The sequence below is a fragment of the Pygoscelis adeliae genome, unplaced genomic scaffold (assembly GCF_000699105.1).
Source record: "Pygoscelis adeliae isolate BGI_AS28 unplaced genomic scaffold, ASM69910v1 Scaffold25, whole genome shotgun sequence".
Classification (NCBI taxonomy): Eukaryota; Metazoa; Chordata; class Aves; order Sphenisciformes; family Spheniscidae; genus Pygoscelis; species Pygoscelis adeliae.
The window spans coordinates 3,352,762-3,378,759 of NW_008824808.1; the positions used below are offsets into that span (position 1 = coordinate 3,352,762).

Consider the following 25,998-nt stretch of genomic DNA (forward strand, 5'->3'; position numbering starts at 1 on the left):
TTTTTAGTAAGCCCTGGTTTATTTTGCTGAACAATAATATATGGCTTATGTAAAAAAAACCTGCTTTGGAATGAGTATTCAGTGAAAGGTCAATAATATAGCTATAAACACACTTAGCAGATGTTTGACTTCTGGGTTGTTCTGTTCTGGGACCCGAGGTACAAATGTGCTTTCATTTTGTAGTGCTAATGAAGTCTTGGATCAGAGCAAAAATATAACCTTGGAGCTGTTCTTAGCTGCCGTTGATGCAGAAAATGTTAAGTCTCAAACTCTGTTTCAGTTCCTTTTTTGGTATTCTGTGAGCTGGAATTGAAGGCATGCCGTCTCGCCCATTCCACTCTCGTGCGACCCTGCGGTAGCTGTAATCAGTGGCCTGGGAGATGAGAGACTCGCGAGGTAGCGATTGGCTGCGGGGCTGGGGAGCGATTTCCCGGAGTACATCTGTGTCAAGCAGAGTGAGCTAAAGCAGTCATGTATGCGCAGTCTCTGATCTCTTGGGAGGTTCATTACAGGGTCTCGTACAAGGGCATTCTCTGTTTCTGCACATCGGCATGGAAGAAGCTCGTCCAGGGAAGAAAATGCAACCTGTATGTAAATAGCAGTTGTATAACTTAATAACGGTTCAAATGTGCTTTGATGCAAGTGATATTTAGCAACTGTGTCTCAGAATGGTGTGCTATCTTAGACTCATTAGTTGTGGAAGAAATTTTTGAAAGATCTGGTGATAGAAATAATACTTGAAGTAGAGATTTCTGTATTAGGGAAAATATTTTCTGTGTAGTTAGAATTGCTTAATCATACTAACTGGCTTAATCCAGAAAGAAAATAGGCAATTTTGAGATTGGCTGTGTTGTGTGGTTGGTTGTGTGGTGTGGTTTTTTTTTTCTTTTTTTTTTTTTCTCTCGCATTATTTTGAGTCAGCTTGTGATAATTTGAAGGTTATCATCTGTGGCTTTGAGTAATTCTGTGCAAGTATAGCAGGGAAGTTACTGGTAAAGAATCTTGAAATAGCCTATTGATTGTTACTTTTGACAAAAAAAAAGTGAACTTAATGAGCTGTGTAACTGAGGTAAAATGTTCATGGAGATAGTGTTTTCTTCAGACTTCAGTGGCATAGCCACAAAACTCTGTGGGGATTTCTACAACGAAGCAGTGAACTCCAGTATTAATGTTACAAGCTGCTGCTTAGTTCTTCTATGGGTAGTCTTTATCACTGCCGTTTAACTGCAATGCAGTCTGTAATAGGGGTTACTACTTTAGAGTTCCCTGGAAACTAAAATCTATGGGATGGAATTTTCCTAAGCTGTAAAGCTTCAAAGACCTCTGAATTGTTTTATATAAATTTTATGAGATGGCCACTAAATTTTCTGTTTCCTTTTGTGAGCATAAGCAAGTAAGAGTTTCATTTAGACATGTTAAACTGCATCTGATTGCAGTGGTCTTGTTTGTTAGGGTCTTTGTAGTACAGTGATTGATTTTTGATTTTCATTGTGGTGCTGCCTTCAGCTCTGAACACAGAACTCTACCAGGCACGCATATGGCTAGAAGATGAGGCAAAGATCTGAGGTGACTAGTTACAACTTTGCATACTATAGTCACAGGACTGTTCAATTTTGAATGAAGCAGTGCAATGTATAAACTTTATACTTCACTCATTACAGTGTTACGCCTTAAAATTTAGAGAAACTTCAGTTTGGCTGTTGGGAAACTGGTTTTTCTTTTTTAACTGTAATTTTAGAAATTGAAGTGAATGGAGCTATGAATTTTTGAATGAAACAGTGCTGTGAGGCAGTGATAAAATGCAACTTTGTAAAATTACTATAATGTTAGATATGCAACTTGATATCTTGTGTTGGATTGGTGACATTACTTGCTAACTTTATGCATGGTGGTAAATTTTCTGGCTTGCAGAACACTTGGGTTGAATTCAAACAGGCTTCTAATTTTAATCAAATATTCTCTTGCATTTTAGTCATTCCTTAATATTAATCAAGCCATCCATTTTTCTTGTGTTTGTTCTAACCCAATTTTTTTTTTGTGACAAATTGCTGCGGTGTGCTATAGTTGACAGCCAGTCACTACTGTGACCAGTCTCTTGTCAGTGTTTATGCTTCCTTTTCTTTCTGACTTTTTCTCCCAATTTAATTTTGTGTTCTGATTAACACAAGCACTTTGTGTTTACTGTCCAAAGACTAGTGTCTGACTTGTCTGGGACATGGCTTGTCTTGCAGGTTGTGGCGCTCAGTGTGACAGCGGCCAGAGTAACACCTGCTAGAACCACTAGAACAAAATTATTTATAAACGTTAAATGCTCAACTGTGCAGGAAGCAAAACATTAACATGTTTGGAACTGCTTTTTTCCAAAAGTGTGGTGTGTTTTTTGTTGGTGTGTTGTGTGGGTGTTGTTTTGTTTGGTTTTTTTTTTAATTTTATTTTTATTAGCACACATACATTTTTTTCTTTACTGTCCTCCACATACAGTTTTGGAAAAGTAAAATGCAACTTCTGGAGAGTCTTACTGAAGTCTGTTGATGTCTGTTGGACATACTTGTCCAAACTGAAGGTTTGTATAGCTCCTGTGTTTTTTGTAAGTCTTCTAGAAGCAGATTGGTCAGGCATATTTAGTAGGGTAAGCTGAGCAGTTAATCAGAGGATTAGTAGGCTAGAAAAACTTTTCTAGGTATTCCTAACTGCTTTTGTTATAGCTATGGTCTTACTGAAATCTAAGGGTCAAACCTTCCTGTGAGCCTCTGAGTATTGCTTTGATTAGGAGGGATCTTCATTTACATGTGAGGATAGTTGTGTAAAATAGTAATTGTATAACCACAGATAAAATTCACAAGAAAAGGGGGGGAGGGAGGGGCGACACCAAAACCCTTGAGCTGTACTGGAGTCTTTCCTGTTAGCGCTTGAGCAATACCCACTGCTATGATAGCAGGAGTGGGGTGGGGGGAAATTTGGAAAGCAGCTGTTCCTGTGCAAATGAGACCATAGTGAATATGACCAAGGGGGAACCCATTGATATGGTGCACTTCCTATTTTGAAACTGGCAAGTGTTCTGTTTGTGAATTATTATTATTAATTTTACTCTCATCTGTATATATTTAGAGGGCAAGGCCAGCTAAAAATTGTATGCCGACAAAATGAGGCAGGGTCCATTTATATTTGGTGCATTTTTCCCTTGGTTGTTAGGTTGATGTGCTTGATTTAGAACTGGTAGTGTTTCATCACTCTTGCAACTTCTGAAGATACAGTATTGCTGTGTAGACCAATACTGTGCCCAAATAGCTTACTTTAAATACGCATTTTATGACTGCTTGTGCAATTCAGCTAAAGACTGTTTAATAGACTGAATAATACTTTCACTTACTACCATTTGGAAAGAACTTTGATTTTTCATATCCTGGCTGTCCTTCAGGGAGGCAGCAACCGGAGATGCCTGCCCTCCTGCGCACCATAGGCTCATCTTACCTCTGGTTTAAAAGCAGAATCAATCTGACAGAGAAGTAAAACAATATATTTAGAACTTACCAAGTGCTGCTGTTAGTCGTTCCTGCAGGTGAACAATGTCAAAAAGCCCTTCCTAATTTAGGCACTCTTAACTAAGGCTACTCAGTGCTCTGTATGGGTCGCAGTGGGAGAGCTATAGGGTAGACCTAGTGCTGATGATTGCCAGAGGTAGAATGATTGTCATTGAACTCTGCATACAGATGGCATTAACAAATATACTAATTTTCTGGTTTCTTTTCTTACCACTTCCAGAGTTGCTGTCACTGGTAGACTTGTAGTCCTACAAAATTAGGAGATAACAATGGTCTTGTCTGATTATTTTTATTTATTCCTGAAGTATCAGCTTGCAGTTCTGGGCGATTGAATGGATAGAGAAGAGGCTGTATGTGCATTCTGTAAATTGGAGATGTGTTTTTATTTCCTGACTACATGGAGAATTATGTGTGCTTAGAACAGAAATGCAGACTTCTGAAACAAACCACTTAGGAAATGCTGCTGTGAAAATGAATCGTGAATTACCCTATGGGTTCTTAATTATTCTGAACAATATATTTCAGTAGCTTTGTGACAAAACAAATGAGTGTGTGTATCTATCTATAAAAAAAAAGGTCAGTTTTAAAATATTTTACATATGTACATGCACATGTCTGGAAAACCATTGCAAAATCAGGTTTTGTAGTTCCTCTTTAGTTATCTTTGAGATGTGTGGTCAAAATGAAGGTTTTAATTTCTTTTTCCAGCTAAACTTTTATTTTTCAAGCAGGGCAATGTTGGTAATTTTTCTTTACTTAATTTTCCTTTTTTGTTACTGGAGCCTTGATGGCTATCATATCTTGTCTTCTGAATGCAGATCCAACAAAGCAAGAGGGCTGATGATGCAACAAAAATACTGCTTTGACTATGCTTCCTAGGTCTAGGTCAAGCCACCATTTTGAATTATGTTTGCACTGATTTGTAAGTTTATTGGGAAGTTGCTGTTGTTGTATCCTCTTGGAGACAGTATGCTGGGCTTGATGGATGGTTTGATCCAGCCTAACTGCTCCTATGTACTGATGATGAAAGAACGAAGAGCAAAGTACGAAGAGCAAAATGCACTGTGCAAAAATTGTCATTTGACCTTAGTACGTAAAGCTACAGTAGCATGCTACATAGGTTTACCAGTTGGGTCTGTAAGCAGTGCGTGCTCATGTTTTGAGAGGAATGGTTTGTTGGTGCCACATTCCAGCCTAAGAGCTAAATCCTGTCTGCCAGATCTGGTGTCTCTACAAAGGCAGAGATGTATCCATGGGTTCTTGTGGGAAGGAGGGGGGAAGTATTTGCCTTCTGTTCAAGCCAGAGAGGATGGGATATAATTGCAGTCATAGAGCAATATGTATGTTCAGTGTGATGGTGTAGGCAGTTGTAGTAGAATAATATCAAAATTAGAAGTCTTAAACTCTTGCCCATGGACAGATGTATAAGGGATACTAGATATGAACACACCTCCTCCCCCCTCCTTGGGTGTGGTTTTTTTTTTGTTTGTTTTTGGTTTTTTTTTAGCATTTGCATCTACTTGAATAAATGCTGCAGTGAAAGTTCTTTCTAGCATGAAAGTGGTAATGTAATTTTTTTGGGGGTGTGTGGGGATGTATGGCTTTTTCATTTGTTTGTTTCCTCTCCTGTGCCCCTACTTATTCCCATGAACACTAGTGCTATCTCTTCTGGTGCTGCAAGTAGTTCCCCAACTCTGTTGGGGAAGAACTTTGTGCTGAGGGGATGTAAATGGAGCATATGAACATTCACTTAGCTAAGTAATGGTTTTAAATGTTAAGCTCAAATTATTCTCAACACAATTACTGTATTGCTCTTACATTTCAAAGGTTTACAGTTAACTGTATCAGCCATTTGTATGATCACTGTCTATCGCCAGAATGAATTGATTGAACTACATTTCAAGTACCTTAAAAATGTGTTGCTAGCAAGTTGTATCTCTTGGAAGTGGTTATTCAGTAATGCACTTTGGCAGCGTGCCCATCTGAAGTCTGTCATGTATGTGACTGCATAAGGTTAGGCGAGTTGCATGGTGAGAAGAGCTTGTACAGACGACAGTGGAAAATTTCTTTTAGATTTAATATTCTGTGCGTCATATTTGCGCCAGTCCACTAGATGGTAACTAACACATGCTGCTGGAGGTTGACAACTTAATTCTTGCAAACTTGAGTGCTTTCCTTAATGATTCATGCAATTTAGGATTGACTTTTTTAAATACTACTTTTAAAAAACATGTAGTGTTCATATTTTAGATCTAAAAAGTGTACCGTACTAAATGAAGACAAATGTTTGAGAAGGTAAATAAGTAAAGTGTAAGCATTTTCTGGATGCTTGTTTGTCTGCAATGAAAGGGGAATTACTCTCTTCTCCTGGACTGAGAAAAGGGATATGAAAATCAGAGGTGGCAAGAGGAATCCTGCTGGGATTCTGCTAGAGCAAAGAGTATTTGAAAGTCTTGTCTGGTCTGCAACAGTTAAAAAGGGGTTTCATTTTCATGCTGGGGAAAGTTGGAAGGCTGAGAAGACATGTGGTAGTGTATGTAGGCACCTCTGGCTGAATATGAAGGTTTTACTGCAAGGTTGTTTTTACAGTATGTTTGTAAGTATCCACAAATTTGGTGTTAGGAAAAAGTATACTTAGTATACTGCAGCGTAGGAGTATTTCTGGGATTTTTTTTCCTTGAAGTACTCTGGGTTTGTTTTGTTCTTATAGATGACCATCTCCTTGTGAAAAAGCAAACCAAAGTGAAGGCTTAATCTCTCCCTGGGGCACCTTGGTTGCTGCTTGTGTTGTTTTTTTTTTCCTTCTCACTTGTGCTGTCTCTTGACTGAAAACAGAAGTTACATTCCAAGTTAGTCTTAAGTTTTACTTTGGCTCAACTGTTTTTTGGGCATCTGTGGGATTATTGTACATAAGTTTCACATGAAATGGATGGTTAACTGCAGAGGAATGCTTGCTCTTAGATGAAGTCATCCTCTGTGCCTAGGAAAGGGAAGTTAACGGGTTTTAAACAATCCCACCTCTGTTTATGTAAAAAGTTCAGAAAGTAAAAGCGATAACTAGAGTGGGAACCTGTTTTGATTCAGCAACTGAAACAGTTTTCTCTCACTTTTGTGCCTTAAACTGACATGGTAGATCTTCTATAATTACTGGAAACCTATGCCCTACAGACTTTATTTTTAGCAAGGAAAAGGTTGTAGCTTGGGATTAGTTTTATAGCGTATTTGAATATTTTGGGTGTTTTTACCTGACCTAAGGCAAAAGTATTTTATGGTGGGATTTGCTATTGGCATCACAAATGGTTATGTTAAAATGATGCTTTGTGTTTTTTCTAAACAAAGGCTGTAAATGATAGGCTTTCTTCATGTATGATATTTGTGGTTGCTAATGGTTTATTCTTGGAAGAGTCTTTGCATATGTTGAGTACTTTGAGATAGTGATGGAACGGTTTGCAAGGGCATGCATGCCTTTCTGTAATCTAATCTCAAAAGACATGTTACTTTCACATGATGTGGTTTTGAAGGCTGCTTCTGTATGTATAAGGTTGGCATAGTACCTCTGTTACTAAAGCAAAGGGTGATAAATATTAATAACATGATATAAGGCATACAGCAAGTACAGTTTCAAAATGTTATTGGGATATAAAATCTTTTCTTGCATGTGTATTTTCCACAGCGTGTGTGTAATTTTCTACCGGTATGCAGTAGTCTGTATAATCTGGAGAAAAACTTTGTCTTCCTTTATTGCTCAAAAACTGTGTTTTGGCAAGCTTCCAAGTGTCCTAAAAGGACTATTAAGGGGCGTGTGTGTGGGGCGGGAGTTGGGTACAGGATATTTCAGCAGTCTGTGGCTGTAACCATGAAGCTAATTGTGGAAGAGGTTTTGACAGCAGTTTTCCTAATATTAGGGTTTTTTCTCTCTCATAAGACACTTAAGATAATTTAGAGGACTTGTAATACTTCATCTGTTTCTGACTCTATTTTGAGTTTTCTGGTAACATGCAGGATTTGTGTGTATATCTGTTTCTGTAAACTGGAGTGTACTACAGTCCTATAATTTTTTCTTTCTGTATCACTGAGATAAATTGGAAAGTAGGTATGCTTGACTCCTCCATAGTGTTATGGCCTTACCAATGCAGCTAAATGTTTTGCTGTACTTATTTGGTGCCTCAAAAGATTGTTAACTTTAAGCAGCAGCATTAAAAAGCTTAGAGATCTCTCTTTGCTATTGGGTTTATGTATGTTAAAATTTTTTTTCCACAAGCTGTGTTGGAAAATACATCTTCAGTAAAGATAAGAGCCAAGACTCACTTTGCAGCTGTGTTTTTCCCTACCTCCGGAATGGTTATCAAAGAGATAGGAGACTAATTTACATTATGAAGGCACCTTCTGGAGGGCTCTTTAATTTCATTTTGGTGTGTAGGAGACAGGAGTGTACTACTTCCCCCCAACCCCCCCTTATTACCATGACACTTTCTAAATTTCTGCCACTTCTTTATTAATAGATCCTTGTAACATTTTCATAGATTTCATCAGACACAACTTTGGTTTAATCACCTGAATTTTTTAACTGTAGCTGTCTGGAGTGTGCAGGAGTTTTGCTTGCATGTTAGAAAAATCAAAACTACTTTTGCAGTGCAGCAGTAGTGACAAAGTTATGTTACTGTGTAACGCCTTTCTTCAAAACCCCGTTCTTGGACACAGCTCAGAATTGACCTTGGTTTAGTTTTCAGAGGTTTATTTTGCCACGTACCATTCTCTTCTTTTGCTTGTTTTTTGTAATCTTGCTTATTTGCACAGTGCCAGCTGTTTTTATTTTTTTAATGTCGTCTAACTGCTTTTAACCTCTTTTTTTAAACCTCATCTGAATTTTTTTTTCCTATATGTGCCATTGTCATCTTCATATTCTTTAATCTACTTTCCTCAATAGTCAAACACAGATTTGGAATTTTTCGTGTGTGCGCACATGATACACTATAATAAATACCTATTTTAGAAAGACTAAGGAGTTATGTGTTCAAAAAAAATTTTTTTTTTCCTTTTTGGTAGGGGTTGCTACAGTATGTTTTAACTTACAGCTGTTACACCGGTATGTTGTTTTTCATCCTTGTCACTTCCCCGTGAGATGACAAACCTGTTCTGTATTTAAAGCATTGGACTGTTGAGTAATTCTAAGATCAGAGTTTAGGTGAATATCAACACTGTTAGCGTTCCCAGTCCCTGTAAGGTTCCTGATTTAGGCTTCCATTTTTTCCGCATGAAACCATTATCACAGATCCCATGTTGATCGATATAAATGCACCAGTGGGTAGCTGCCAGAAGCAGCAATCAAACAGATTTATTTGTGGTAGATCTAGCTGTCATATGGCCACAAGAAAAGTCAGTTTGGTGAACTGATCCAATGGAAAACTGAGTTGTTTAAAAAAGTAACAAAATTTAAAAGATTAAAAATAAAATCCATTGCTTCAGCTCTTTGTATCTGACGTCATGATTGATAGATCTGACTTAAGGAAAAAAGTGTGTGCCCAAGGGAGCAGAAAGAGCAGGGACAGTATTCTTTAGCAGTTAGCCTGCCGTTATACATAGTTAAATGTAAAGTAAAGCATTACCCTTAGCGTCGGCAGCAGTTCTTTTGGAGAACCAGTTCTGCCAGGAGGCTGTAATTTGTGAGCTGTTAAAAGGAATGCAAACATTTGGAGAAATTAAACTTAATGTTGTTTTGATGTCAAGTCTGAAATGAGATTATGAGATTTCTACTGCTCAGTTATTTTATAAAGTTTATTTTTGTCAAGACTGAGCAAAAGGCAGTGTTTAAAGGTCTGCTTTAGTGATCTGCTAAACGTGATTAGGGGACATGTTCACAGATAAGACTCGTTCTTGAGCCTAGATCTATTTCAAATACTATGCTTTTGCGTTATGAGTGGTATGGTTTCAGTAATAATGGAATCTGAACAGATTGTCTTGCAACTGCTGTTTTCTAACATTGTGCATAAAACCCGTGAGTTAGATAGGCGTGTGGTTAACAAGCTGTCTGTTGAAACCTCAGTGAAACAGTTATTTTAATCTTTCCAAAACTGTTGGTCTAGGAGAGATTCCCAAGTTGTGTAACTTAACTTTTTTTGCCACCCCTTTATATAACCTTTCGTTCACAAAAGCTTCTTACTCGTGCTGGAAAATCTCACACAGGAATTGTCCCCTAAGCAAATGGGCTCAAGATCTCTGAACGTTAATTATGTAAATTTTTATAAATTTGCCAGTTATTTTATTGAAGTAGATTCATTGCTGTTGAATGTAAAACTAAAAGAATATTGCTCTCCTGAAATGTATGTCCTGATCCTTGATATGATGAAATCAAGAGCATTGCAAAAGGAAATTACATGGTATTTAGCATATCTGTTGATGTACTCTGTTTTTTCTTCAATACAGGGTAATGTTTTCTTGAAGAATTGGACGGGTAGATTTTCAGTGACATTTTCTTTCTCAGTTTCTAAGAGGTGAAAATATGTTGTTTTAGAAAACTGACAAACAGCTTCAGAACTGCAAAATATATTTAGGAATTTAGAAAAAAATTAGTTCTATTTAGTTTTAACTTAAACTTGTATCTTGTTTCTTCAGGGTCATGATGAAGAAGCCGTGGTGGATATGGGCAAAACCAGCTCTACTATCAATACAAACTTTGAGAAGGAAGAACTAGAGAGTAAGTTTGTGGTGGTTTTCTGTTTGCTTAACACGGATTTTTTTTTTTTTGCCTCGGGATAAAAGATCTGTTTTCCTTCAAATGCAACCAGTATCGCTAAAAGGAATCAGAATTCTATGGCCATCATGAAATTCTAGAAATAAAACCAGTGAATGGCAGATGATGTACTGTTTTTTGTTTCTGTGCATGCTAATAAATACTCACTGTTATTCAAATCTGTCACAGGAAAAAAATATAAAAACAAAATTTATGAAGCTTTCCAATGAAAGCTTGCTTCTGAGATTGTAGGTTTGAAAAAATTATTGCTGTCAGTAAGTAGTTTCCCAGCATGAATCATGTCAAGTTCTGCAGAATTAAAACTCAGGGAACAGGGGCCATGAGGGAGACGTTTGTTTTGTTTTCCGAAAGTTAAGTGTGCTTGTGATTGTGGTCATGCAATTCAAATCCTCAGAGTCTGAACAGATAACAGTGTTTCTAGTTCTGTGATAAACTGTACATTCTGCAATCTGCTGTCAGTTAAAGCATTGTGGAATCCTGTTAGTCTTCATTATTTGACTCAGGATCCTGCATTTAGCAACAAAAATGTCATTGAGTTAGTTTAATGTAGCAAAATGCAAAATTAGATACTTCATCTAAGATAGAATTTGTTACTGACTTGAAAAGGAAGTAGATTGGGATGAAGATTCATGGATGCTATTTAGTGAAGCCAGAGGAAAAAGCTAGGGAGATCCAGTCTTAAAATCTTATTTACTCACCTTTCACACAGAATGCTCTGAAGCTTAATTAACGTTTGCAAAATGCTAGACTATCAGTAGATCCACTAAGTAGTATTTCCTGACAGTACTGACTTTTACAGCTTCAGAACACTGGAGAGCCATTATAGCAGCAGTTTCTAGCTGAGAAAAGTTGATTTAGGTTGCTGTCACACTTTCTTATACTGTGGTCTAACAAGAGACAGTTTAAAGTGATTAAAGTTGTTTGTTGCTGTTGCAGTGATACTCTTGCTCTGTTCCCTTCAGTCTGTTACTGCTCTCCATCTTGTACTGACACTTTTGTTTGTCTGACTGTACCATAAGCCTGGTTAAGTATGTTAGGCCAGCAGAAAATGTAACAGTCCTGACAAAGGAGAATAATAAGAAAGATCTTAGCAATTGAGCACCCCAAACCAATTTGCCACACAGCTGGATGTGTGCCAGCACTGAGCAGAGGAAGTGTGAATATGAGGCTGAGAGGTGCAGCGGTGGAGACTGCAACGGTGCCAAATTAGATAGGGTTGAGCTGTGGTGAAACCATTGCCGTGTCTGTTTCTGCAGTTAAATCTTTAGTGCAGATTTAAGCTGTCTCCTCCTTCGTTTTCTTCTCTTGCTTTTCTCTGGGAGATGACCCAGAAAAAGCATGTGTGTGTTTTGCAGGGAGGCAGGGGTTAAGGGGAAGCAGGCATTCAGCTGGAGTGGTTTGCCGTGCAGCAGCATGAACAGCAGTAATTCCTCAACCACGAAGAATGACATGGGAACGTGCAGCCAGATCACTTCCCCAGTCTCTTTTGTAGCACATTGGCAGAGTGCTTCAGCTAGTAACAACACTGTAGTTACACAAGATGCTGGGTGGGAAGGCAGGGGTTCAGGCTGCTTGAGGCAATTTAAGCACTTGTATTGCTGACTGTGGAAAATACCCCTGTTATACCCACGGCCAAAGAATAAATTAAGGTGAAACCAAGACTTCTGTTTCATGAGCAACTGAGTCAACATAACAGCTGTTGAAACGAGGAGGTGAGGAGATGTCACTGTCCTCATCTTGCTCTTAGCCATCCAGCTTTATCTTTCCTTTGGCTACCTCTCACTCTCTTTGGAGTGACCCAGCGTAAGCGTCTCAATGTGAGAGGGGGCTGGCTATACAGAGGTTAAACATATAACTAATAAAAAGTATCTGACAAGAAAAATGTATTCCAGTAGGATTATCACATATCTGAAGCTTCATATAGGCACACATTTTCACACATAAGTAGGAATTATTTTTGGAGATTACATATATTTTGTAGTATCTCATATATTTGTAAGAAAATTGGTCCTTTTTTTTTTTAATGGTAGACTGGGGAAAGGGAGGGACAGCATGTTTTTTGACTTTTATCAGTGGAAACTGTTCCAAAGTAAGAACAAGAAGTTTTTCCTTTCCTGTATGAAAGAGAAAGGTATGTAAGTATAGTTGTTTATGACTCATATAGTTATCTTCTCTGAGATTCACCAAAGAGATTCTTTAGATTCAGGGTGTTTTAGAGGATAAATTTATGTGAACTTACAGCTCTGTTTTTTTAATGAGATCATTATTTATAAGCTATTATGATTGAAGTAGGTATGTGGGATTTTTGGGTTTTGTTTTTAATTCTGGTATTAAAACCCTACAAGGGGAGAAATCGAATTGTTGGCTGCAAGCACTAAGAAATGTCCAGATAGTATTATTTTTCATTACTGACTTGCGAACGTTTTCTTGTAGGCTTAGGAAGACCTATAGTCAAGCATTAGGTATTTTAAGTGTTTTAAGACCTGAAACTATTTCAGTCCAGTCTTTCAACTTGTTTTTCTGGTGACTTGAAAAGGAGTTCTAGGAACTTGGAACCTTTCCAGAAGTGTGTGTTGATTCATTTTCAAGGAGAGGCAGCAAGCAGTTAATTCAGTTCAGCTATGATGTGAAGCATCAAACCTTTAAGAGCCAGTATGCGCAGGTGATATTTAACTGCTTTAAAGCCTGTGCAAACTAATGTTGATTGGGTTTGATGCTGTAGAAGGCATAATTTTGCTACTAATGCTAAAGCAAAGGTTTCTTGGTGTTGTCGGTATTGGATACTTCTATTTTCTGGAAATTTTGTAATGAAATATTAATGGAAAGAGGGCCAGATGCTAAATGGGAAAATAGATCTTGGAGTAGGGCTTCCCAAGCTCTGCATTCTATTTATGGTGGCTGGGAAAGTGTGGTACATATCCAGAGTGACAGTGTTTAGGTTAGAAAGGTTAGGCACAGGCTACTTGTGTTGTAACTCTTCCTTGTGAAAGAGGAATGGGTAGAGATGGTAAACTGCAATTGTGGGCAGACTGTGTGTGTACTAAATAAAGGTACTGCTCTTTACTGAAGCTGTAAGGCCTTACTTTGAAATAACAAATGTCAGTTTACAGAAGAGCTAGAAGGGGGAATAACATCTTAAAATAACATTTTTAAGAGCACCTAATGTTCTTAACTTGATGCCAGACTCTTTGAGCTGCAATGAATGAGAGTAATAACAAAGTAAGGCAGGAGTTGGAAGTAAGGCAAGAATAGTAATGGCAGAGGTATTTCATGCCATCTTGTAAAAGGCATTTTCTGCTAAGAACCATGTTTAAGGAGAGCTTTCTTTAACCTGAGTTAATATCGGCTTGATATTACCAGAACCCGTCTTTTTAAATGTGTAGTTAGTTTTCCACCTTGATTTGAGGATACATTTACTAGATACAGTTTAAGGGAAAAGGGATATGTTCTGTTATTCTTAGCAGACCAGTTACAGGCATAGCAAAGATAAGGAGTTTACACGTAACAGAAGTCTTGTTCCAGAAACAATCTGAGGTCAAGAGTGTGTGTCTCGGTAGACTTGTTTTCTGTGGCATAAATCCAAGAAGCGGCTTTCAAGAGTTAAGATGATTTAATAGCTACTCTACTCTCTCACTACCCTGTGGCAGGTGTAAGTAGTGTTTACATTTCAAGTGACCCTATTGCCTCTGATACCTTGATGGTTTAGAGTCTTATTTTTCCTTTAAGAAAACAGCTGTGCTTTTTAGTTAATATTAGTTGATAAGGACAGGTAATTAAATAATCCTGCATTTTTCCTCTCTAGAAGTGAATATTGTATATCTAAGCGGCAAACTTGCTCTACAAGTCTTTTGCAGTTTAATGTATTGTGAGTAGTTAGAAATTGTTTCAGTATTATGAAAGGGCTTTGGGGAACGAAGAGAACTTACATGGCAACTTGTAGTAGAACGTACCACTAAGATGTTATTTCAGGTGGCAGGTTTACTATTACTCTACCTTTTAGATGCGTCTAAATTGCAACTGTTCAAAACCCCATGAGTAGTTCCTGTAAAATCTTTCAAGGAAAACAAGTTGTACAGGAGCAGGTAAACACAAATAGTACAGCAGGACATTGTAGCTGCTGGCACTTGTGCATAGTATTTACGTTTTTATGTTCTGTAATAGGCTGTACTAATTTAGACCGGCAGTATAGAACAGGTTTCTTATGGTTCTCAAACTACAGAATGAGTGCTTGAACCTTTAAGAGACCCCTTAATGTCTAGAAAAGAACTGTTCAACAGAAAGAAGAATTTTGAAATGCTATTTCTCATGAAGTTGTGTCTTTTTATGTGGTCAGAAAGTAGAAAAATGTGTAACTGCTTCTGAAAACAAAAATAATTTAGGATGGTCATTAAGGATTCTTGCAGACTACCTTTCATCCATCCCCTCTAGAGATACCCCTGCATTGGAAAGATCTTGCCTGCTCCTTAGTTTGGGTTGAACTGAGAGCAAGCAAAACCATGTCTATTCAGATATACCTGACTAGTTGTACTGTATGAGACATGCTTTGAGTCATAGGCAACACCAACAAAATGTTCACTTGCACCAGTTGTGCTAGTAGCTGGTGCAGGATAAATTCTTTTGTCATTATCATTCAGAAATAAATGTTAGCTGTGCTCAGCGCTTTTCTGTAAGTCACAAAAATTGAGAATGTTTTCCTAATATGATCTTTAATGCAATCTTGCTTAAGTGAATTTTGGAATTGGGCTGCATTGCTACACCTCTGTCACATGTGCATTGAAAATTTAGTTTTTGCTATGGGAATCCTGCAGTATACAGTCCACAGGCAAGTTCCTCCAGACTTCTTGTTCTGTTCATTTATGCAATATTCAGACTTCTGTGTAGAGAGAATAATTATCCTCAACTTACTTTATTTTATTATTTGTGGTGTTCATCGCAAAGGTAAATCCTTAACAAATGCTAAACTGTTTTCAAGACTGCCTTTTGAGAGAGAAAGTTGGCAACCTGATTGTGTAGACATAAAACTCAATAGGGCACCCAAAGTGACTATACACAATTTTCAGTGTTGATGTGTTGTCGATTTTGGAGGCAGGGGGTTATTTCTAATTTCTAGGACAATCTTTTTGGAAGTTGCTTCTGATTCTGCCAAACACAGTACTCGCAAATTACTGTAAATCTGAAATTTTTACTTGCATGTTAAATTACTTGCAAATTACTGGAAAGACATACTGTAAGCTCCTAGCAAGTGAAGCTTAACAGAAGTTGCCTGAGACAAGAGACTTTTTTCACATTATGAGACTTCTTGATGGTAGCCTAACAAGAGCTGAGTATAAAAAGAAGCATAGACTAGCGCACCCTAAAATTCATATTCTTTAGCTAGATAACAATTGTATAAACTTAAAAAAAATTTTTTTAGCAGGTTTGTTACCACCATTGTCCTCATCCTTGACGGAAATTACTCATTATTCTACAAACAGATCTTCTTAATAAGTGTCCTTGAGACACTTGTTCATTTCTTATTTGTGGAATGGTCTCAACAGCTAAGGAACCCTTGTGCATACCCCAGTTGATGAATGGCTGTTGGTAGGAAGTTTTATCTTGCTAAAGAAGACGTTATCCAACTTTAGAAGCTTTCTGACTGAGTTGGGACTGAGTAGTAGTATTCGTACTGAAACTTAAGTCAATATTTTTGCGCATATATATAATATATATAACTATACATAGTAAATAATTCATTAGAATAACAATAGTATTGCTATTTTGATTTTATTTTTGTTTAAAAGATGTATAGTGTATATATGATGCCTAAATGTGTATGGTATTCTGCTTTAAAGTAAGGAAAACATTCTCAGAGAAGACAGCTTTTGTAACGACAGATTTATTTAATGTTACAATCTAGGTGTCGCTTTATGGGAAGCGTAGACTTCAGTAATTTCAGTGACTTCTGAAAGGGAACTGGAAAACATGGTATTTTAGCTATGCTTCCCTTCTTATGTAGCCAATTTAAAGTAGAAGATCTTTATATAAATAGTGAACCTTAAGTGAAAATAGTCTTTGAAGGAGGTGATGCAGGTGATGCAGCAAAGTATAAGTTTTCCAATATGCAACTGGTTTTTCTATAGAGGTAGAAGGCAGTACTGAATATGCATACCCTTGAATTGTTACAATTTCTAACAAGTAAGGCTAGATTATCTAATATTCACCCTCCACAACAGACAAAACTGTTCAATCACATTGTCTATCCTCTAGTAATCGTTTTTCAAAGTGAATCAGCATTTAAACTTGAATGAGTTCATGAGAACATCTGCAGCAGACAATAACTTTGCTTATACTTAAATCTTTAAAATCCATTTTGGGAAATGTCCATGCTAATTTTAGCATTTCTTCTTAAAACACAGTTGTTTTTAAAATGGATGCCATTCAAAACAAATGCCTTTTATGTAAAGATGTAAAATAAATATTTAATGTAAAATAGACTAAGATGGAAGCAATACTTTTTAAAAGTTTACGACGTAAACTGTCCTAACTTTTATTTTCAAACTTGTTTTATCTGAGAGAACACGATGTAATATTTCTGTTCTGACTGCATCAGAAATTTTGTAAAAAGGTAACTGCCTGCAGTTTTATAATCTGAAACATAAGGAAAATTGTTATTCAAGTAGTAGGGCCATAAAACTGAAGTTTTACCAAACACCACCAATTGAAACTTAAAACTTTCAGTGAACTTGATGGCCCCAGATTGCTCAAATGTAAAATTTTTGAGATGAGGCAGAAGAAATAGAAGACTGTACTTGATTCTGCAGCCTATTGTTTCTTGATGGCTTTTAATAACATTTATCTTACTGTTTTTAATCTCTTTAAAATCAGTTGTTCCAAAAATTGGCTAAACCTGTGACTTGACGGATGTCAGAAGTCTTTCTGAATGGATCACTTCTCCATTTGCAATTCACTGAAAGCTAATGTTTCACAGCAGTTAAAGCTTTTAAAGTGTGAGATTTTTTTTTTGTTTGTTTCTGAACACTTCTTATTGTATAAAGAAAGTATGAGAGTTTGAATTTTTCTCAAAAAGGGTAACCCTTATGTGAGGCAAGATTCCCTCTAATATTTTTCATATCTTAAAATATTGGGAAATAGATGCATTTGGGGGCAAGCTAATCCATTGAAAGATGCGTGCAGCAGTTGTAAGAGAGGTGTGTGATCAAATTTGTAATGAGAATGTATTTGTGACCCATTGATGAAGTGGGAAAATCTTCTTTGCAAATGTTTCTTTTGAATTACTTTACAAACACAGTGTTAACGAATGTGGAAGCTTTGTGTCCCTACAGGGTATGGCATCTGCGAAGGGCTGAGAAGGTTGGTTTCTTTATTAGTGGGTAAAGGGCTAGTCTTCGATCTTAATGGGACTTTTGCTTGAATTGCGTGTTTCTAGGTTTTCTCTCCTCCAACAGAAACATCTCTTTCAAATTATCTCAGCTATGTATCCTTTTTCCTGAGCTCTGCTGCAGAGACAGGCTGGACCAAGAACCTTTAGCTGAGATCAGAATTGGGGCCCAACTACGGTCTGACTTGGATGTGCAATGCAAGGGCAGCTAGGCCCCCCTCCCACAGGTACCAAGTGCTGGCTCCTTTCCCAGGCGAGGGAGATCGGTGGTGGCAGTGGGCCACAAAGACCTGGGGTGGACCTACCCTGCCAGAATCCCTGTGTAGCTCTGTCAGCTGGCACTAAGCTTTTGCTGTTACTGTTACTGCCTGCATGTCTAATGTAATTACTGATAATGCCTTCTTGCATGTTGTTGATTGTGTCAAATAGACATTTTCAGTGCATTTTTCTTTTATGACTGCCACTACCACCTCATATTTGGTTTTAAGTCAGAAAAAAATCACTTCTGTGTATAATGAGAAATCTGGCATTAACGGCTTTTGCCAGTCAGTGTGATATGATGCTGTCTTTCATTGTGTAGTGAGAAAACACTCTTACTGAGCTGCTTTACTGTATGCTATGCATACTAGATTTTTGGATTACGCTTGTCAATTTTATTTATCCAAGTATTTTAGTATAAAGGGCGTACTCTCAGATATACTTAATTGCCAGGAGCAACAGGAGATGTCAGAATAGAGCCCAGGAGGTTTAACGGATTCTAAAATATGCTGCACTGTGGAGAACCTTTGGGCTTCAGCTATGGCATATAACTGTCCCGTGAAAGAATTTTCCTTACTCCTTTATATGGATTTGGTTAGAAAATTCTATTTCAAATGTTTTATTCTGAAAGCAAGAGATAATTTTTGTCAAATAATGCTTTTAACAAAGCAGAGAAAAAGAATCCTTGGTAATAATAGGGCTTTCTTATAGTCGATTCATGCATGGACAAGCAAGATTATGTTAAAATATTTTATATACACTTTTACTACTTAATTCCTTAGAAAACAATTTGACACTTTCTTGGGAACATTTTGTGTGAGAGAAGTTCATAAAATACGCTAAAATACTACTGTTTATTTTGAAATATTTAGTTTGTGTCTCACACTAAGAACTTCACTATCAATATTAAATTGTACATTTAATTGCATACTGCAGAAATGTGGCATTACTTTTCGTTAGAAAATTAGAGAATTAGCATAGTAGCAGTATTTTCAGTGAATTACTGACTTGAGTGAATTTTCAGAATTTTCATTATAAATAATTTAAACAAAAGGGCGGTGGTGGTGTAAATGAGGGATTCTACTTGTTCCTTAAGTTTCACCGGAGCAGAGAATATTTGGAAGAGACCTTTGGGCTATGAAGTTGTTTTGGGCACTCTTTACTTCTTCCATACACCTAAGATTATTTTTCCCATTTGTGTCCTTCTACCTGCAGAACAGACCTGTAACAGAAAAGGTAGAAGTTGTGCTAATAAATTGCATTGAGCTTATTTTTGTATGTACAAGTACTTTCTGTTATGTAAGGGGAATTAATGTCAAGGCATAAGATGATGATAGATTTCAAATGCTTCCTACTAGGGTAATGTGTTTGGGGATGTGAGTTAGAAGACACTGAACAGCACATAGCGCTTCTTCACCCCCCCCCCGCTTTTCTTCCCGTTTTATGATCTTAAGGAACAGATTAGGATCTCAGATCCTCCAATTTTTCCATACTGGAAAATTCCATGCTGGGACAAGATAGATTATGACATTATTTGATTAAATAAAGGCTTCCGTGTAAAATAAATGATCTATCTTCAGATTTTTGTCTGAAGATTTTTGGAAAAACAGTAATTCTTGTCATGAAGTTTGTGTCTTCAGCAGACTGTTGGGAGCTTATGGAGAAGATGGAGTCTGACTCTTGTTGGAGGTGCATAGTGAAAGGGTGAGGGGGAGCACACACAAGATGTAGTATTGGAAGTGCTGATTGGATATTAGAGATTTTTTTTTCATGCAGTATGTTGTTACACGTTGGAATAGGTTGCCTGGAGAGGCTGTTGAGTATCTGTCCTTACAGATTCTCAAAGCTTGGCTGGCTGTCATCCCAACCAACCTGGTCAAAAAGATGGCTTCAGCTTTGAAGTTGGCTGTACTTCGAGCAAGATTGGACCAGATAGCCCACCTCCAGGTGTCCATTACAACCGTAATTAGTATATGATCTCTGCAGTTCAAACTTCTAAGTAACAGGATTTGAGAATTCACATAGGTATTAACTTGATTTTCTTTGTTTTCCCTTGTTAACATGGGGAAGAAAGTCCTTCTTTGTATGAAGCTTAAAAGGCGTCTAGCTAACAAAACGATGGTTAGAAAAAATAAAGTTCTGTGTGGAATTGCACTTATAAGGTCGCCACATAGAGCATTTTTGGATATATGTTTTTGATCTCTCTTGGACTTAGAAGTCTTCTATTACCATTTTCTTAGGGCTTTGGGAAGAAACTGGGGAACTTAAACAGCATTTTCTATTCTGTCAATTTTATAGGACTTCATACAAACTGACTTTTGGAGTAAGACTAACCATGTGGTGGAGACATGTAGCAAGCTCCTAACATTTAAATTTGTCTCATACTGATAAGGACCTTAAGTAGTAAATACTCTTGGTGGATTTAAATAGTAAGCTTGGATAAAGTCATGTTAGATTAAAGTGAACAATTATCTCTTGAGCTTTGTATTACTAAACTTAGAAACAGGCAGTCTACTAATTCTATTGATTATTAGTTTAAAGTAATTCTGTAACGAGCTTTGCTTGGGAGTAGTACTGTGGTACAGATGTTTGTGTGAATAAAGCTTTGAAGGTCACATAACTGTACCTTTCAAGCTTTTAAAAACAATATTCAAGTAAAAGTTTGTGTTCCTTTTAGAAATAACACTGATGCTAGTAATATGAATTCCAACCTTTTTAGAGTTAATTTTTTTCTCCATTGCTATTATATTACTTGCCTTTCTGGCTTTTTTTTTTTGCCAGGGTGAAGGGAACTGTAAGTTGTTTTGCCCTATTCATTGGGAAGGAAGGACAAAAATCCCTGTGTTTTTGTTTTGGTTTTGGTTTTCCTTGTAAATTGTGTTTGTAAGTAAATCTTTATCTGTCCATCCGCAAACATTAATTATTCCTATATGAATAATGAAAGTTAAGGGAACACAGACCTACTCAATACAGCTGGCTTTATTTTTAGAGGGCTTCTCAGTGCTTTGCTTTGTGGATTTAGAATTAAGGTTAAGCTTATCCAACTTCTATTATGCAGTTTTGTCCTGCCTTTTGGAGTTGAATATACCTGCAATATGTGTTTGGGTAATCATGATAGTATACTCAACAGCAGTAGTTTTGGATTTCCTAGGTAGTAGTGGAGTTGTCTTTGTTTATGAATGTCCGTGATACCCAAAAAAAGGTCCCTTTCTTAAGGAAGAGCCTAGTGCCACTCATAAGCTGCTGTTTGCAATAGCCAAACTTTTCTTGGTTAGTCTACTGTATTGCCACCGCCGTGCTTGCTCCGAAAAACAAAACAAAAAAATTTAGAGGCTCTCATTCAACATTAAGTTTTTTCTTGAAGTTATTCTGGTAGAATTACATTGGATTGTGATGCGTTTTACTCAGTAATTGCTGAAAATCACCTTGCTTGTCAGTATTTCACATTAGTCCCAAAATAAAGTTGCAGGCGTAGCAGTCTGATCACTTTGCGTATACGGAAGTGATTTGGGGAAGGTAGCCTTGTTTTTTACATTTGCCTGCAAGACAGTGTCTACATGAGGAAATAGTCATTCACACAGTAGTCGCTTCTGGGCAGCGTGGGCCGAAGGGTAGGATAACCTGTTGCTAGCCTGTTCCCCTGTCCTTGTGATACCCTGACCCGTTGGGGTAGTGAGAAGGCACTGCCTTTAAAGTTGCCTTCTGGAGTAGAAAGTAATACCGAGTGTTGTAGGTCGTGGGCTGGCTGCCTGGGTTGAGGACTAAGTTGGCAGTACCTACTCGGTGTGCCTTGAGGCAGCTATGAGGCACGTGGACATTGCGATAGCTGAGAGGGCAGTGCATTTTGGGTAGGAAAGCAATTTGCTATGGTCGCAAGTTGTTTAAAAACGCCTTCGGTTTGTTGCTTATTTCAGCTCGGTTTTCCCTAGATTTACCTGTCCCTTTGCAATGTATCTGCTCTCCTCCAAACTTTTCTGTTGAAAAAAAATTTCAGTCAGACTGCAGTTTTGTAATAGGAGAGAGTTTTCTCGTTTCCTTGTTCCATCTCTCCTCCATGCAGCAACGTGGTCTTTGACTATGGAAATGATCACACTATTACAAATGCTAATTTTTGCAGTAGCAGGGTGAATTGTTTAAGATGGAGGCTCTTGAAAAAATTGTATGGGATTTTTGTTTGTTCTTTAGTACAGAAAGCAATGTGGGATTTTTGTCTTAATTTATGGGAACAGCAAGAGACCAAAATGTGGAAGTCCTCCTAATTTTTCAGGAAGTAAAATCTTGAACAATTTCAGATTCCTGAAATTCTCTAGAAAGTAATCACCTGCAAGTTTTTTCTTGTGCGATGATCAGAACACATGCTTAAAACAGTCTTACTAAGAATGTTAGAACAAGCTGATAATATAAAATGCTCTATTACTAGAAATATGTTTGAGTTTCTCTTAGGAAAAAATAGTTCCTGCAAAAAATTAAACACTTTGGCAACGAATAAAACTGTTGAACTATATAGATAAAACTATAGTTTAATACTTCCTAATTGAATATATAAAATAAAACAAAAATCCTAACAGGGATGATAGTGGCGTTTGCAGTGAGTGGGGTGTGGTGAGTAGTGCAGCTATTTTTGAACCTAGTAATTTCGCTTTCCCTATACACAAGATTATTGTATCACGATGGTATCAATAACGTGACCATTGTTAATGGTGCCACCTAGTCATATTATACATTGAGCATGTTGATTTACGTTTAGGTGTCACATTTGCATTAATTTCTCCGGGAATTGCATTGTGCATATTAGTTGTGGAGGGTGAAGGTCAGGCTGACCGGCAGGGGCTGAGTGTTCTTGCTGGAAGAAGCTTGCAACAGAAAAGTCTCTCCCTATAGATAGGACTGATGAATGCTTCAACAAATTAATCTGTTTTCCACTTTTACATGGAAACAAATAGCTTTTAATATGCTTAATTTCAGGTTTGGTCATAGTGCCAATCAGTCTACTCTAATTAAAACTAGTGTTGGAAGTCTGTCAAGAGTCAGGTCTTGTAATTCAAAAAGGAATCTTGACCAAATTAATTAAACATTGAAGCTACTCATGCATTATTACTGATTTTTGCTTAGTCTTTTTACTCATGTAAAAATACTGTAAAAATACTGCTTTATATAAAGGTTTTGTGTATCTTTTTGGGCTTAGAGATGCTTTTCTTGGAAAACAAGTTTGACATACTACCATTTTTTTTAAATTTAAAGCTCTGTAATCGCCAGAATTTTTCAATATCCTTAATCTAGTATGTGTGTGTGCATGCGCGCTACACACATATATACGTGCATGTATGTGTACAGTCACAACTCTTAGGGCTTGGTCGTCTTCTATAAATTTGCTGAATTTGCATCTCTGCAAAAGTGGAAAACCACTTCCTTTTCCTTTTGTTAATGTCAGTCTTCTGTAATAACTCTTCTACAGTATGAAACAAAGTATTTAGTGTTAACCTCTAGGCTTATAGTTAATGTGTCTCTTCCTGAGATTGTTTGTTTAAAAAGGAATTGGAAAGGTTATTGTATATGCTAACTCCATTACAGGAGACATGGTAGTAATATGTTCATAACAGTCTGTTGATTGATTTCTTTTGCCAAGTTGTTGATGCTAGTATTGCCTTAATGTGAAAAGCCAAAGGAAAAACAAGATGTTGAAAGTACATGATTTTAAGAGCAGTATGTATTACTTTGAGGATGCACTACCTAAATTTATTAAAAAATTCTAGAATAGACACCCCCCACCCCCCTGTGGTTATTTGATGTTTTGGCATACATTTCCAAATATTTATACTCCTAAACTGATGCTAAATTAGTGATACAGTTGAACATCAGGTTCACCTAGATGTGTCACATGCTACTTGAAGCAGTTCATCCAAGCAGAGAAAACTCCTTGCAGACTCTAAATGATGGGGAATTTCTTAATGAAGTTCATAAACTGAACTAGGAAATTACATCTTGCCATTGTAATGACTATCCTGATATGAATCCCTGCAAACAAGAGGAGTATCATTTAATTTCTCTGCCTTGCCCTGGTGTTCATCAAGTAGTTTCTTTCAGTGTTACAGGTCATGCTTGTGTCTCTATATTACTTGTTTCACAACTGAGTTCTTAAATGGGGCCATATTCTTACTCAGTTTATCAGGGAAATGAGTATAGCACTAGTTCCTTGACACCGGGAAAGGACAGAAAGGAAATTGTAGTATTTGTTCACTAAATGTAGTTTTGCTAAGTGCTTTGGGGTTTCTTTTTGTCAAACTCCTTGTCTTTTTGACTAAGACACTAAATTTGGGCAGGAGGTCGTTTTTTGTTTAATTGTTTCCTTTTAAACTTTCTTGAAAAGGCCACAGAGCTGTGTATATTGGAGTTCACGTCCCATTTGGAAAACAAGGCCGTCGACGGCATAGACATCGTGGGCACAGGCATCACAGAAGAAAAAAAGAAAAAGAGACTGACAGGGAGGATGGCCGAGAATCTCCATCATATGGTAAGAAATCTGTTGTGCGAGCTCTTTGTGTATCTTGAAAATAAACTTATAGTAGCTACCCTGTGCATAAACATTGTTTTGTGCTGTTTCTTTTATTCTCACTGTAATTAATGTCTTTCTACGTACCATCAGGCAAGGATTTTGTTGTGTTTTATCTAAATCATAAGCTGCTGGAATTCATCCAGGTGTCTGTGTGAATGTTGAGCAGCCTGCACTGATTAGGTTAGACTGGAGCTTCGTAATACTCACCTGTAGCATAACAATCTGTTATTTAAATTAGACACCTTTTTTTCAGATTGTGTAGTCTTGTAGTACTCTTCCTCTGTCACTCAAGATTTTTGAAAGTATGAATATAGCTGTGAAGCAGCATTTGCCATGGTAATTTGATCAGTAATCCATTAAAATATTTTCTTCAGCCTTCTTGCTGTCTGTTAGTAATAGTAAAGGAATTGTACTGCCTCCTAAGTTTTAGTTTTGGATCAGACACCGCCCCCCTCCGGCTCACCCCTTATCCTCAAGAGATGATGACTTTGTCACATTGTTCTGAAATGAAATTATTTAGCTGTACTCCTAGCAGTTTTTCTTCAAGACCTCAAACCTGCTTTCATTCCTAGACTGTAATGAATGGGAAAGTTATGGTGCAATGTTCCACTTCAAGTGTTGGACACCATGCTGTTCGCTGTCACCTTTCTGTGACTAGAACCGTGTTCTACATGGGGCCAGTTCCCTGAAACAAAGGAGTTTTCAAATGGGAATGCTTTGACAAGTCCCCTTTTACCATTCTCCTACAGTTCTTAGTTTCATCCATCTTCAAAACTTCCCCTCCCAAATACAGATTATTATCGTTTGATCAAAAGCCAGCTATTCAGCATCTTGAACTATTACTAGGGCAACCAATCTATAAGTCAAGCTATTTGTTTCAGTCAGCCTGTTGGGGTTCCCCCCCCCGCTCCTTTAATTAGTGTCTGTGTCATGATGGTATAATTTATTTTGTTCTCAAAGTGAAAACAAGGTTTCTAGCTCTTCGGTAGATTAATTTTTACTTTCTTACTAATTTTGTTGTTGATGTTAATTTTCATATTGTTAATCTGTAGAAGAGCTAAAAATACTTAATTGCGTTATACAAACATAAATTTCCATATGTTTTGTTTTCAGAAAACAAAGAAAAATTTTAAAAGGGCCTGCTTTTAAAGAAACGTCCATGTTTCTTTCGTTCCTCTTCCCTCTTGAAGAGGATATTCTGCTGCATATTTCTAACTGAGAGCAGGAGATTTAACTGTTAGATGGTGTTTCTTGTATAATAGAAGTATGAATTCTTTTAATTGTTCAGTTTCTCCTTTTCTTCAAGACACGCCATCCCAACGAGTACAATTTATCTTGGGTACTGAAGATGATGATGAACACATTCCCCATGATCTCTTCACTGAAATGGATGAACTTTGTTTCAGGGATGGAGAAGAATATGAATGGAAAGAAACGGCTAGGTATGCTAAAAGTAGATTGTTTCAAGGTGTATCAATAGTGATTTTATTTAAAAAAAAACCTGCAAATGAGGTCT

General features: G+C 37.2%; 1 protein-coding gene across 1 annotated transcript in view; it reads left to right on the plus strand.

Annotated features, from left to right (window-relative positions):
- The first annotated feature begins 441 nt into the window (after positions 1-441).
- SLC4A7 (solute carrier family 4, sodium bicarbonate cotransporter, member 7) overlaps positions 442-25,998 on the plus strand; it is a 68,963-nt gene continuing 43,406 nt past the window's right edge. The window contains exons 1-4 of the mRNA XM_009324179.1: positions 442-587; positions 10,155-10,236; positions 24,297-24,440; positions 25,789-25,924. Coding sequence (XP_009322454.1) covers positions 552-587; positions 10,155-10,236; positions 24,297-24,440; positions 25,789-25,924 — 398 coding nt within the window. The 5' untranslated portion in view covers positions 442-551. The remainder of the gene's footprint in view (positions 588-10,154; positions 10,237-24,296; positions 24,441-25,788; positions 25,925-25,998) is intronic.